The sequence below is a fragment of the Sphaerodactylus townsendi genome, linkage group LG16 (genome assembly GCF_021028975.2).
Source record: "Sphaerodactylus townsendi isolate TG3544 linkage group LG16, MPM_Stown_v2.3, whole genome shotgun sequence".
In the NCBI taxonomy this organism is placed as follows: domain Eukaryota; kingdom Metazoa; phylum Chordata; class Lepidosauria; order Squamata; family Sphaerodactylidae; genus Sphaerodactylus; species Sphaerodactylus townsendi.
This window is the reverse complement of record NC_059440.1, coordinates 11,379,228-11,394,742: the sequence shown is the minus strand read 5'-3', so window position 1 is coordinate 11,394,742 and position 15,515 is coordinate 11,379,228. Positions and strand designations below refer to the sequence as shown.

Here is a 15,515-nt window from a genome sequence, read left to right as displayed (position 1 = left end):
CCCTGCTTCAGTCCTTTATTAAAGATAAATAATTTCAAACAGAAGCAAGATCTGGCAGAAGTTTCTGCCCAAAAGAGTGTTTCCCATCAGATCACAGGTGTCAAACTCGCAGCCCTCCAGATGTTCATGAACTACAATTCCCATCAGCCCTTGATGTTCATGAACTACAGTTCCCATCAGTATAGCCAATGCTCATGTTGGGAAGGTCTGATGGGAATTGCAGTTCATGAACATCTGGAGGGCCGTGAGTTTGACATCCCTGCATCAGAGGACGGTTATGCCTCTTTGCTCTGCAGACAGGGCTTAAGTAATTTACCTCGAATCATGTGTTTTGAGGCAAGCCCCCAGTCCATTTCTCCCTTACTTTTCAGCGTAGGAACACTTCTAGTGTATGATCCCCCAGGCAATTAGAAATGCTGCGCCCCTGTGGACGTATAGTTTGTGTAGGTGGTTATACTGGTGGGTCCCTAAATCAGGGCATGAGTTGCCCAGAGATGCCAAGGCTGCGGCTGTGGAACTATTCAATATCCCAGGCTGGGTTCACTGACTGGGTTCACTGACAGCGGCCTGTTTCCTACGTCCAAGAGAACTTGTAAAGGATTTTAGTGTGTGTGTATGTGTGACTTTAAACTGAGAGCTAAGTTGGAGAGAGAATGGGGTTGAGGGGGGGGATAAGAGAGCAATATGGCTGGTTGATTCTAGAGTGTATTTGGGAGGGCTCTGCTGGGCTGGCAGAAGATGACATATTTCACAGTAAAAGAACTGGGAGTGTCAAAATTCTAGTCAGAGAGAGTTAAAGCTCTGTGTGAGCATGGCGGAACGTGTTAGGGTTTCTGAGTGACAAGAGCGAATGAGTAAAAGCTCTGTGTGAGCAGTCAAAGAGTGTCCAAGCTCCGTGTGAGCAAATGCTAGTGAGAAGTCATAGAGCCGTGGTGGCGAACCTTTGGCCATGCTGGCAGGGGCTGATGGGAATTGTAGTCCATAACATCTGGAGTGCCACAGGTTCACCACCACTGTCATAGAGTGTCAAAGCTTTGTGAGAGAGTTAGTCCGAAAGTCAGAGGGTATGCAGAGAAAGTCAGAGCCTCAATAAACTGTTGGACAAAATAAAGACAAAGATTCTGAGGAAACTGAAAGAGAGAGTAGCTGTCAGAAAACGTCAAAGTGAATTTATGTTGACTGAAGACCTCAGAGAATTTGTTACCTCAGATTGATTTTATTTTGTAAACATTTTGCTTGAAACTTTTAAGTTACCTATCAATTATAAATAAAACCCTAATTTGTTTGAAGAAACGTTGGCATCCCATCCTGTTTTCTGTAGGACCACGTAAGCCATCCCCTTTGCCTTATAAGCTCATACACATACCAAAAGGAGAGGAAGGGGGCTTTGGGAACTTATATTCCTGGTAGCCGCTACCATATGGGGAAGAATTAAGGGAACAAATGTTAGTCGGCACTTATTACATATTTATTTATGAAGGCAAAAAAGAACGACATGGCATTTGGTGACCACGGGTGGAAGGGTCACTGCACAGCTGTACGTTGTCAAGGCTGTGGTGGTGTTTGGAGCTGACAATGTCCCTTCGGGGGTGGGGCGGTATATAAAATTAATCATAAATAAATAAAATAAATAAATGCTGTGTTGAATGCCGGGGATCTCTTACATTAGTTATAGGTTTCTTTGTTCTTCTACTTTTTCTATTGTTAAAAAGTGAATAAATTTTTAAAAAGAAGCAGGTGTCATCCTGAGAGGAAAAAGATGTTCTCCATAAAATGCTGAAATACTGGCTGTCTTGATAGCGCTGTTTCATGTGAAACTCCTGCATACTGTGCCGTCTGCGGGCATCCCTGCAGAACCCTATTGGCTCAGTCTTTTCAACTTCTGCTTGTTTTGTATTTGAACAGCTTATGCTCCTGACAGTTTGTGGAGCTTTTTGTTCCCATGTGTCTTCCCAGAAGTGATTGACTGAATAGAACCCAAGCGCCTGCATATTGTTTGCATTTCCAGTTCATGGGCTTTCAAAAGCAACGAGGTGTCAATGATCAAAACTTTTTCTTGTCTGCGCAGGAAAGTGGTTATCGTGATGGATTTAGATGTTGTGAAAACTGGTGACGTGGTGGGTAGTAAGATCGGCAATCCGGTGCAATATTCTGAAGGTAAGAAGCTTGCCTCAGGTGGTTTGTGGCGCTTATTCCAGCAACTTAGCTGCTAGACTGGCTTTTCAGTAACGAGCCCAAATTTTTATGCAAAATAGGGATTTTCTGCTTATTCAACATCCCCCTGTTCTGTGGCATGAATTTTGAGATTCATACTCCTACGATCTTGGCGTGTGTGTGTTTGTTTTTCTTTTGGAGTGGAGGAAGAATATACTGTATCCAGCACATTCTAGTTATTAATTATTGCTAGTGTAATATGATATAGGTTTGGGAGTTTCAACATTGTAATTAATGCTTTTCAACTGTGGAGAAAACTTTTAGAAACAAAGACTGTTCTTAACATGTTGCATCATACCATAACCTTTACTTACAGAACTCTTCCTTAATTTGTTACTGACTTTCATTGTGCTTTTGTTTGTCTTCACCACATAACAAGCTTGAACCTCTGATGCCTGTCATCTTTGTGTGTGAACCGTTCAAGTTTCTTACGTAGAGAACCACACCTGATTTATGACAAAAGGAATTTATTTGCTCACCTCGTCCCTTTCCTCCCTCCCTGTCTGTGATCTTTATAGAGAGGAGGAAACTGACGTTCTTTCGTTCTTTACATCTGAGGAAGTGGAATAGACCTTGTTAATCTTAAAGGTGCCCTTGAACTTCTGTTTTGGTTTCCCAGTCATAGAGTCAGTGTTCTTTCCTGGCATTTATGGTAGTGCACAGACAGGGATTCATGAAAAGTTTTTTCAGCTGTTAATCAGAGTTGGTTGATGCTACCTGAACAAATTTCTCAAGGACAGCAACTGTGTATTAAGACAGTAAGAAGAAGAAATGCCTGGTTGGAGTTGAAACTGAAAATTGTAGGAAGATTTAATGAGCCATTACTAATTCAGGCTGACTTGTGCTAGATAATGAAACAAGAATATATTCGTTCTGCATACCATAGATGTTTTTTCATTCAGTTCTACGACAGACTCATCTGTTGTGTATGGCACCAGGAGATCGGGGCGGTATCTAGAGAAAATGGCACCTGGGGCAAAGCCTGAACTTGTCCCCTGACTGCCACCATCTCACTACTTTGCCTGCTACATCTCTGATGAGAGTGGACCAAACCAACATTTTCAGGGCACGCAGGTTGCAGCCGTGTGCTCCAAGTTTTCTGGTTTAGCGTGGGGAAAAGGGCAGAGGAGTCGTGAGAGTGCTTTTGGCTGGGAAGTGTTGCAAGCCACCTACCGCGCTGGGCCCAAGGCTTGGCATGCCGTCAGCATGTGTTGAGACATCTTTTTGGATGTTCCTCGGCTCCGCAGCCTTTAGGGAGCTGTGGGTGAACGGGTGGGGGAAATCTTCAACCTCCCCAGAGGGCTCTGCTTGGGAGTGGGACTGGAGAGCGAGAGCTCTGGCATCTCTCTCTCTCTCCCCTGCCTCTGCGCCCCTGGGCTGGCTCCTACTGGCTCCTACTTCTCCTATGGAGGAGAAGTCGATTTATGGCTACCAATCTTGATCCTCTTTGATCTGAGATTGCAAATGCCTTAACAGACCAGGTGATCGGGAGCAACAGCCGCAGAAGGCCATTGCGTTCACATCCTACATGTGAGCTCCCAAAGGCACCTGGTGGGCCACTGCGAGTAGCAGAGAGCTGGACTAGATGGACTTTGGTCTGATCCAGCTGGCTTGTTCTTATGTTCTTATGTTCTTATGTACTGGAGGCTGGGAGCGGAAGGTGTAGCAGAGTGGCTGTGGGCTGCACAGAGATGTTGGATGGCAACAGGACGCACTTAGATTGCCGCTTCTTCCACGGCTGCTCTGGACCCCAACCAACCTTGAAGCTGGTGATGCCCTTGCTGGTGGCCACTGGGAGGCAGTGTGCGAGGAGAACACCTGAGCCTGCCCACCTATCTGTAGTGCTTGTGCACTTTGCCTCATTTGCTCGGTACCTGCAACTTGGATGATGCAGAAGGCCGAGAAGTGCCACCCCACCTCCCCGCCCGGGACCCAACATGTGAATGGGGCATGCGCCTCTGGAAGCTGCTTTGCCAGTTGCACCTGCAGCTGTTAAGGCATCTTAATGCCTGGGTCCCATGCGCCTGGCTCCCTGCCGCAGTTGGGCAATGAAGGCTCCTTCTTCCCTCCTAACCTGTACTGGAGGGAAAGAGGGGCTCTGAGCCCATCCTCCCTTCACTCGGACTTCTGCTTGCCTCTCCCCCAAGCTCGCAGGCAGCCAGCCAGAGGCTTGGCGCACGGGTGAAGGCAGGGCGGAGAAGCCACCTGTGGAAGAGGCGGGCCATCAGAAACAGGTGGCAGCAGCTCGTGGTGGTGGGCAGCGGAGACTAGTGATGGAGGAGATGGCAGGTAGCCCAATGTAGCTCCTCGCTTCAGGGCGGGAGGGGTGGCCAAATGCCCCCCAGTGTGCCCCCACATGACACATGCAAGTGGCGCATGGGGTGTTGGCCCCCCCTGTCCTCCCCATACGCATCTGTAGGAGATGAACCTTGGAAGCTTCAATTATCTGGGGCTTCATATCACAATATTTGCCTTTTCCAAACTGGGTCATACTTTTCCTTGGCAAAATGACTGACGGAGCGGCAAAGGCTGCTAGGCCCCCAGTAGTTTCTCTGCTGGGCCCCGACCTTGTCCAGCACCAAAAGAGAGACCGGCGGCCAGGAACAGTCTGGAGTAGAAGACACTGGTGCTGAGGTGGAAGGGCTTCCCCTTCAGTTCGGAGCCCAGCGAGAAGCCCTTGAGGCTACAGCGGCAATGCTCAGCATGCAGGCGAGCAGGAGGCAGTTGGAGAGCACAGCTCAGGCTCCCTAGATACACCACTATACCCTCCGTGTCTCCTGCATCTCCTCCTCGTCTCTCCTGTTCTCATCCTCCTTAGCGCCAGTGACCTTTTCCACTCCATCAGCCATTTTGCCTAGGAAAAGTATGACACAATTTGAAAAAGGCTAGTATTGATGACAGTCGTTCAATGCACTATAAATGCTCTTGTATCAAAGTGCCATGTTAAATAAAATCACAAAATAATGGTTTTGGCAAAGGCAGTGCTTATTCGGGACTATTTTCTAATATGGAAACATACCATTTTCTCTACTGCTGCACCACAGTGACCTCACTTTAATCTTCCAGTGGAAAAGGGTATATCAAACAACACAAAACTATAACCAGTGTATCTTTTTAAAATGCATTATCCTGACTGACTAAGATTGAAAGATCGTATTGTCCTCTAAATTACTCGTAAACTATTTGGCAACAGTAGGTGCAACCCAACTATCCATTGCTACTCCATGAATTTGGAAATTAGATTAGTCCTGAAAGCAAAAATAATTCTTTTCCAGAACTGTCTCTAATAACTAAATCAGAAAAGATATAGGATGGAGATTCCTCTTTTGTAAACCTAATTTGGCAGTTGCAGTGGCTTCTGCATGTGGTATGTTGGTATACTATATAATGATGTCTCACCTGGTGTGGCAAAAAAACATTGGTCATCAAAAAACATACTCTCCACCTTCAGAATAAAGTCAGTGGTGTCCTCGACGTGTGTTCTCTTAGTACAGGCAAATGGGCAAAGAAACAAATCCACATATTTTGCTAATGACACCAAAATAGAATTGGAACCTGATACAGTGGGCCTACCTACCTCAAGGTGGTCTTTGTTGTTTGAATTTTAGGGAAAATGTAAATTAATAGGGATCCTAGAAAATTCATTAACCAGAAAGCAAAAAGAGACTTAATTTATTTATCCTTCTGGACCGCAGTTTTGATGATAAAATCTGTTTAGTTGCATCATATGGTATTGATATATAAAAAGCCTCATACATCCGTTGTCTGTTCATTTCTTGTATATAATCAGCTCTATTCTGAATGCCAGTACCACCTCCTTTATCAGCTGGTTGGAGGGTAATAGATGAGTCTCTACCTAAATTTAATAAGACAGCAGTGGCGTAGGAGGTTAAGAGCTCGTGTATCTAATCTGGAGGAACCGGGTTTGATTCCCAGCTCTGCCGCCTGAGCTGTGGAGGCTTATCTGGGGAATTCAGATTAGCCTGTACACTCCCACACACGCCAGCTGGGTGACCTTGGGCGAGTCACAGCTTCTCGGAGCTCTCTCAGCCCCACCTACCTCACAGGGTGTTTGTTGTGAGGGGGGAAGGGCAAGGAGATTGTCAGCCCCTTTGAGTCTCCTGCAGGAGAGAAAGGGGGGATATAAATCCAAACTCTTCTTCTTCTTCTTCTGCTAGAAAGATTATGCCGTATATGTGTTTATTCTTTGTCTTATTTTTGATATCCCTCAATACAACATGTTCAAATGCAAGAGTGTTATTATGCATCACGGAGGGGTTGAAAGATGCTGGAGGATGAATTGGGCCAGATGGAGCATATGGAGAATCACACACACAAACCCCAACAACTCTTTAGGTGTAAGAACAAAGTTTAAGCCTTTATTGAGAGCAATATATTTCTCCAGGGAAAGATTCCTAGAGGAAAGAATTACCACTAGATTTTGCCTATACTCTGGTTTCTCTTCAGATCGTATAAATCTTTTGCCTTTTACTAAAGCTTTCCGTGGAGAGGAACACCAGATTTTGCCTTTGCGTTTGTGATAACTCCTGGGCTGAACCTCCCTCGTCTACAGGATGACTGTGGGGTCATAGTCCTAAAAAAAGAGCTGACCTTTGCTCATTTTCAGAGTGACCGGAGTATTCCTTCTAGTCCAGGGGTAGGGAACCTTTAACACTCAAAGAGCCATTTGGACCCGTTTTCCACGGGAAAAGAAAACACTTGGAGCCGCAAATAATTTTTGACATTTAAAATAAAGATAACACTATATATAGGGTTTTTTTTACCTTTTACTCCGCTCATTCTTAGAAGCGCATGGATGCGCCCGCCCTGCTGAATGAAGCCGGCGGCTTGGCCTCGCTGGCCGCCAGGAAAGCGCCCTCCCCGCTCCAACGGGGCGGGCGAGAGGGGAAGCCCGCGGCGCGGCCCAGCCCACCGTGGGCAGTTGGTGCGCCTGCCCTGCTGCCTGCAGGGAGGGCAAGGGTGGGGCCAGCGGCTCAGCTCGTGGAGCCACAGTGCAAGGGCAGAAGAGCCGCATGTGGTTCTCGAGCCGCAGGTTCCCTACCCCTGTTCTAGTCACTATGTTCACTTTACTTTACTTTCGCTCAGAGAAGGAAACTTTATGAACCCTTTTTGACAATCATGGATATACATTTCCATTCTTGTAATCCAGTTTATCCCTTTTGATTATTTTAAAAAAATTGTGGCCTTTAGTTGTCTGTGGAGTTCATCGGTTTCATTTTAATATCCAAATGTGTAGTCTCTATAGACATTTTAAAGACTTGCAAAGTGTCTTTCACTCGTACGTGTAAACTTTCAACCTTTTAACTGTTTTTTTCTATCAGGAGTTGCATCAAATCCGAGGAACATTTGTGAAGAATGGCTAGCCGTTTAATTTGAAAATCTGCATCCTTGTTAAACGTGCCATATGGTTCCTCCGTACTTAAACCTCTTGGAATGTACTTGTTTTTACAGTATTCTATAAGAGATCTCATACTCTTTTTTTAAAGAGCTGCTCAGAATCACTCTAAACTGAGAGAAAAGGGGCCACCATTATCTGAAAGAAGAGAGTTACCCGACTTGTAAATCCTTTGATAGTGTTCCTATTTGTTGCCATTTTGACTTTGATGTAACAAAGTCATTGTACATTTGTATTTACAATAATAACTCTGTGTGTTTCTATAACATTCTGCGAGTGTTTTTCTGGAGGTAGCCCATCCAGTATATGTGCTTTCCTTTTCTCCCCCTCGCCTTTCGTTTTCTTCGAAGGTTAAGAGGTGACATGATAGCCATGTTTAGATATTTGAAGGGATGTCATGTTGGTGAGGAAGCAAGCTTGTTTTCTGCGGCTCCAGAGACTAGGACCAGGAGTAATGGGTTCAAGGTGAAGGAAAAGAGATTCCACCTCAACATCATGAAAAACTTCCTGACAGTCAGGGCTGTTTGACAGTGGAATGCACTACCTCGGAGTTTGATGGAGTCTCCTTCTTGGAGGTTTTTAAAAAGAAGCTGGATGGCCATCTGTTAGGAGTGCTTTGACTGTGTATTCCTGCATTGCAGGGGGTTGGACTTGATGGGTCTCTTGGGGTCTCTTCCAACTCTATGATTCTATGATATCCTTTTTGGTATTTTTGATGCTCCTATAATTTTTGAGGCCTATGGAACTTTGTACCCTTTACTGGCCAGGCTGTCTAAAGGAGCCTCCACATTCAGAGGCAGTAAACTTCTGAATATCAGTGCCAGGAGACAGCATCAGCAGAAGGTCTTGGCCTGTTGTTGGCCCTCCAGAGTAACTGGTTGGCCACTGGATTCTGGGCTAGATGCACCACTGGTCTGATCCAACAGGACTGTTCTTTGTGTTCTTTTGCAGATCTCTTAATGAATAACTATTTGCATTTAATGACAAATATCAAGACAGAGAGAGGTGGTAGAAAAGGCCTGGTTTGACCAATTGCCACATGGGTGTCAGGAAGTTAAAAAGAACACATGACCAGTGAGGTTTTTTTGTTGAGTTTCTCGGGACAGCTAGGAAATTTACTTTGGATGTCAGGTGACTTAATGGTTGCAACTCTGTTTTCACTAGGCACAGTTCAGAGGAAATGCCCATCTTGCAACATGTTTGTACAGATAGAGGCAAAGAGCAAATAATAGCCAGGATTGTGAACTTTTATCTTAGAAGGTTAACCTTTAACCCTAGAGGGTTTCTGTCTTCAGGAGTCAAAGATCCACTAAGTCCCTTCCTAGGATTTGTAATGCCTTTATCCTGATCTCAGCACGTGCTTTTGACTTCTTAGACTAACTAAACTTACGAGCCTGCATTAACAGAAGCCAAAATCTGAAAGCTTTGGGTATCTTAAACCAGCCTGTCTGGTTGGTAAATGTTGACTGACCTGAAACCATCAGTGTAACATTTTTTTTCTTTTTACTCTCCCTCCGACTAGTTTTTTAGAGTTCCATGGGCTTTAGTAGGCTATTACTTGCTGATGTCACCTTCCAACCAGACATAAGAGGATTAGTTGTGAACAGTAATTGACAGGACATTTTTCTTTGTGTTGCAGATGAATTCCCCTCTTTCTTTGCTTAATAAAACAGCCATAATCTTGTTTATATGGTGTGTGTCTGGGATATATTTCACCTTCAGATGTGTAAGATTTATACGATCAGAAGAGAAACGAGAGTATGTTTATATATTTCAATCCTTTCCAGATACTTTCAACTCAGAAATTCTTAGAGGCATGCTGTGATAAATGGGTGTTACATGGGCACGCAAAAAAGCCAGGTTCAAATTCTATATAATAAGTCAGCCAGGAAGAAAGGAGGCGTAGTTCTTGAACCACTCTGGGAAGCCTCATGCTACTAAATGGTTTGAAATCTGGTTGAAAACTCAAAAGAGCAGATGTAGAAAGGGGAACAGTGACTTGAAAGCGTAGATTGGCATCCAGAATATCACAGACTTCCAATAGAGAATCCTTTCTGTTTGTCAGTGCTACAAGTAAGGTGGAAAAAGCTGTAAGGAACACATTTCAGCATTTGCCGGTTGCTCCCTTGTACTAGTCTTTTCTGAAATATATACTTTTAAAATAGAACTGCTTGTTTTAAAGGAGATATTACCTTGTTTTGTTTAACAGGATAATATCATTGTAATCATTGGGACACAGGATGTACAAAGGCATGGAAATTGGGTGTGGGGGAAGAATTAGGAGAAGATGCCGAGAAAATTGCAGAAAATTGCTTAGAAAATTCAGAATCTGTTTTTAAAAAGGAGACGGTATCTATCACTGAACAAGCTTAAATGCTTTTCACTTCTGGGAGATATTGTCGATTGGTGTTTGGAGGAACAGTTTCTTTCAAGTGTACTTATGCCCCAAGGTCTAGAGATACCGGGGCAAAGTTCTCCAACATGCCAAAATTCCAAAAGGCCCTAAACTTGAACTTCAAGAAAAATATTTTCAGTCCCGTGTGGCAAATGGGAAGTTATTTTTACAATTAAGAGCTGCAAGAACAAGGATTGCGGCAGAATAGAAAAACCAACACTTTCTATCAATACTAACATGGATTGGTTTTGAAGAGGGCAAAAAGTATGCAGACTGCTTTACCGAAAAATGGCAGCCACTTTTACTATATTTGGACCAGCATTCAGGATACATTTTTCAAGGTTGATTATTTTGCTTACTCCATTTTTATCCTACTTTTCATCTAAGAACCTTGCGAGATGGGTTAGAGAAAGTAACTGACCTAAGGTCATCCAGTAAGCTACATGCCTGAACGAGGACTTGGTTCTTGCTGGTCGTAGTGCAGCTCTTGAACTGCTATACAACGCTGGTTCGTTTCCTTCATTTCAATATATCAGCCACATAATTTGTACTTCAGCTTTATAATGTAAGCTCCACACCATCCTTTCAACTTGTAAAGTATTAAAGAACTGGTTGTTGTGGGTCTGTACTTCCCTCTGTGATACACCTCTGAAGATGCCAGCCACAGGCGAAATGCCAGATGCAGGCGAAATGTTAGGAACGAGATCTACCAGACCACGGCCACACAGCCCGGAAAGCCCACCACAACCGGTTGAATCCAGCCGTGAAAGCCTTCGACAATATATTAAGGAACTGTTTTTCTATAACTTTTTCTGTATAATGATTTTTAGACTATCATATGGCGACTTGAATACCTCTCTAAATGCAATGTTTATTAAGGGATATGAAATGTATTATTTCAGGCCCTGACAGATTTTCTTTGACCAACCTGAAAAAATTTGGAGCTGGATCTTTTTTTCAGTCTTAAGGGTTGTATATAAGGGTTGTATATTTTAATGACCATACTTTCTCATTATTGCTACCTCAAAACCTAATCTTGAACTCTTCATATTTCTTTATAGCAAAAATGTCGTGGTGTATAAATCCTGCTAGTCATCGCAACAGAAAGCTAACTTCTGTCCCTCACCTATGTCTACTGAGATTCACCAGTAGCCATTTACAACAAATTACTGCTGAAAGCAGTAGATTACCCCATAAAATTCCATGGTGCCATGGCACCTGGAGGCTGGAATTGGTCAGCCTATATTGGTTCTTTCTTTAGTTCCCCCTTTCACTTTCAAGGTTATCCAGCCGGATAGACAGGGAATGCTGGAGAGCCAGGTCCTTCCTTTGTGACCAAAGCCTCCCTCACATGGGGGTTGCGTTCAGATCGACGGTGCCTCATCTAGGTTTGATTTTTATTGTGCCAAAGATTCTCTGCAAGGTGTCAAGCTAAGTTCTAACTTATAAGTTCGTGACCCTGAAGTTGTCTGTCTTTGATTGGCAGGAAGCGGGCAAGCAGAGCAGCAACAGACCTCCTCGGCTTTTTCAGCCAACCAAGCACCAAGCAAGACACCTCAGTGGAATGGGAACCCTGCAGCAGGTGAGGACTGTTCCAGTAGAGAGGGTTAGTAGCAAGCGGAAGAACAGAACAGTTCTTCTGCAGAGATGCAGGTGGTGAGGACCTACGTGAGTCTCCTTCCCCTGGCTGTATCTCATGTGAGGTCAGGATTGAAAAACTGCTTGGTGGAAATGACCCAGTTAGGAATTTGGGAGCACTGGAACCCAAGAGGCCTCTCACACGATAAAGCATTTCTGTCCTCTCCTGGGTTTTCCGGGCTGTGTGGCTGTGGTCTGGTGGATCTTGTTCCTAAAGGATTATTATCAGCCACTCCTTTGCATCGCAAGTTCCACTGAAACACTTACCGATTGGTTCCCCATTTGGGGACATGACAATTTATACCCCACTAAAATATTCCCTTCTTACTGGACACAGTGTGAAACAGTCTTCCCTCTGTGATACACCTCTAAAGATGCCAGCCACAGATGCAGGCGAAACATTAGGAACAAGATCCACCAGACCACAGCCACACAGCCTGGAAAACCCACCACAACCAGTTGAATCCGGCCGTGAAAGCCTTCGACAATACAAGAATCTGTTCATTTGTTTTGAGAATTTTTATTTGTTTTACATATCTGTGTAAGACAAACATAGAAAGATAAGGAAAAAAATCCCAATCTAGTCCCTTTCCCCCTCTGTAATAGTAATACCAAATGAAGAGAAGAAGAAGAAAAACGCCTACACATATATATGGTGACTTCCAGCTACCTCGCTACGGATCCAAGCATAGTTCTAACTCCGTGCTTATAATTAATATCCACATTTTTTCACTTTTAGTCCTTCTTATAAAGTTGTCTTAATCCAATACCCTGAGGCTTGAAACATAGTCCTGTAGTTGAATGCGATAAAAGCCTTATTAAAATGAACGGAAGGTGTGCAAGATAAAAGGAGGATTTCCTGGAGAGGTATGCCTTGGACTTTAAATAGAAAGCTAACCAGTTCGATAGACTGTAAGAAAAACAGTCTGTTAAAGAACGAGAGAATCATTTATGCTGACCGTAGATGACATTTTTGAGCTGCTGCCAGATATTTCTCACGCTGCATTCCTTGCCTCTGCTGGAAGGCCTCTTTGGACACTTCTCATTTCGACCCTGGCCTGTTGCCTTGTTTGCAGTAGCAGCTTATAATTAAAAAGTGTGATGTTATGCAGCTTAAAAACAAACAGAAAAAAAGCCTGATATGAAAATTGAAACTACAAAATAATATTTTAGACCCTGTCAGGCTAAGTGGAGCTTTGTTAATAATCTGATTGTTTTTTCTGGTTTGCCAAAAATACTCATGGAAATTTCATGCACGGATAGAGGTGGTTGCCTAAATGCAAAAATGCCTTCTGTTGGCAGGGGATAGACAGCCTGATCTCTTTATGTGAAATGTCTTGTTAAGGCATTATCATCCAGTAGAAATAGGAAAGAGAGCCAGAGCAGTGTAAAGGTTAAGGTGTTGGACTAGATTCTGGGAAACCCAGGTTGGTATCCCTTCTCAGCCATGGACACTTACTGGGTGACCTTGGGCCAGTCACTGTCAGGTCTTGAGACTGAAGTCGATAAGCTGACTCTGGATGTTGGATCAGATGTGTTTATTGATAACGGCAATACTGCGGAAACACAGTTGCCTTTATTTCCCCAGAGTTCCTGCCATAAATCCCCCCTTCCTGCTTCCCATAGAATGTGAGATGTTTGGGAGTTGAGCATCTCAAGGCCAGCGCAGCAAACGTTCTCAGCCACCTGCCGCCACCCCCACCCTCCACTGGGAAGGTGCAAGGGTTGCTCCTAGTTTGCTGCAGTTACCAGCATCAAAAGAAAGCATAAGGAAAAGGTCCATTAACGTATCAGAAGGTGATGACGGCTGCCCCCTCCCCATGGCCAGGTGTGAGCCCTTGCACCCAATTCCACTCTTGATGGCAAGGGAAAACACATCCTGACAGTCACACGCTCTCAGCCTTGACCATAGCAAGTATTTGGAAGGGAGACCTCCAAGGAATACCAGGGTTGTGAAGCGGAGACAGGTAATGGCTGGACGTCTCTTGTCTTGGAAACCCTCCAAGGGTTGTCATAAGTCAGCTTGACATGACAGCAACAACAGCAAAAACGAAGACTTTCTGTAACCTTCCGGCTGCCCTTTCAGCTGGAGAAAAAGGCAAGACCGACATGTAAAGTACAAGTTCCACTGTTCTGGTTCCTTCCCACAATGCTCCTCCCTCATGTCAGGGCAGCAGGGTAGGTTTCAGCTTTCCTGAGCCCAGCGAGATTTTATTGTAGCTTAGAGCCATGAGCTGAACTTCTTTTCCTTCCTAAATTCTATTTCAGTGGTGGCGAACCTTTGGCACTCCAGATGTTATGGACTACAATTCCCATCAGCCCCTGCCAGCATGACCAATTGGCCATGCTGGCAGGGGCTGATGGGAATTGTAGTCCATAACATCTGGAGTGCCAAAGGTTCGCCACCACGGCTCTATTTCTTCCTGTCCTTCATCGTCTGTTGAGGGATATGAGCACCCCAGACAGGGTGGAGAGGCTGAAGCTTCTCTGGTTCCTCCGTGGGATCCCTCCTTCCCTTAGCCTTTTTCTTAGCACTAGATTGATGGTGAGGGATATACAGGAGCTACCTTCAGCTCTGACCAGACAAGCAGGCTTGCAGCAGATCCTGTTCCAAGTTACCACTCAGAAAAGACCTCAAGGGCCACAAGAAACATAAAAGGAAGTTGTATTCCTGTATTTGGCATAGGAAGCATAAAAAGTATTGCAGTGTAGCTCTTCATCGAGCAGCACTACTGATCAAAGGAGTCAGGTGCGGAAATGCAAAGCAGCAGTGGCGCACTGGTTAAGAGCAGGTGCACTCTAAACTGGAGAACCGGAGTTTGATTCCCCGCTCTGCCGCTTGAGCTGTGGAGGCTTATCTGGGGAACGACACGTGCAAACTGAGTGACCTTGGGCTAGTAACAGCTCTCTGGAGCTCTCTCAGCCCTTCCTACCTCACAAGGTGTTTGTTGTGGGGGGCGGGGAAAGGAAAGGAGTTTGTAAGCCCCTTTGAGTCTCCTTCTGGAGAGAAAGGGGGGATATAAATCCAAACTCCCCCTCCTCCTTCTTCTTCTCCGTCTCCTCCTCCTCCTCCTTCTTCCCAGGCAAGTTTGCAGAGAATGTGCCCAGCATCAGTCTACTCTCTCTCTCTCTGCAACTGGGGCAAGGGAAGTCAGTCCTTCAGACCCTTGTTTCCCTAGGCAGGCTTCCTAGGAGACTCCCAGGCTGGCTGCTTCTTCCTGGTCGAGCTCTTGCCCAACCCCTCAGTCCATATCTCGAAGCTGGCAAGCAAGACTGCTCCCGATTGCAAAGCCTTTGACAGATACGTCAAGGCAGAGGGGTCTGCTTTTCAAGGCCAAGAACGGCACCCTGCCAGATCAAGCTCCGGAGTCTTCTGGCTGAGGTTGTGACGTGGCTCCAGGCACCTTCAGTGGATGTCCCAGTGACGGCTCTCCCTTCCACAGCTATAATTCCTTTAGAAGGCGGTGGAGAGCGAACAGGGTCAAGGGATGCCTGTGACAAGTAGACGGGAGGCAGCACTGAAGAAAAATGGAGTCGACATCGGTGTTCCTTAGAGCCTTTATACTGACCCCAGGCAGTGTCTCCATAGAAGAACCAGAACGGACTGAAACCAAACTACCTAAGTGAGGCAGTGGCGGCTTTAATTGAAATTTCATTAGCAGCAGTGTTCAGATTGGATGTCAGTCGGTGAAGTCACGTTGGGCTTCAGAGCTACGACATCTGACACTATGGCTGGAAGGAACACTTGGCTGTGTCATCGGGACACTGACCCAGGGGTACTGTCAGGGCTCGTGTGCACCGAGCATTTTGGAGGGATCTTCAAGGAAGTGACGATTGAAGCCAAGTAGAAGC

The 15,515-nt window shown here is 45.1% G+C and overlaps 1 protein-coding gene and 1 pseudogene across 1 annotated transcript in view; both read left to right on the top strand.

Annotated features, from left to right (window-relative positions):
• Positions 1-15,515, top strand: part of RPA1 (replication protein A1) — a 71,793-nt gene that overhangs the window by 7,889 nt on the left and 48,389 nt on the right. The window contains exons 5-6 of the mRNA XM_048518595.1: positions 2,069-2,157; positions 11,512-11,607. Of these exons, the coding sequence (XP_048374552.1) occupies positions 2,069-2,157; positions 11,512-11,607 (185 nt within the window). The remainder of the gene's footprint in view (positions 1-2,068; positions 2,158-11,511; positions 11,608-15,515) is intronic.
• LOC125446101 lies at positions 6,662-6,770 on the top strand (annotated as a pseudogene).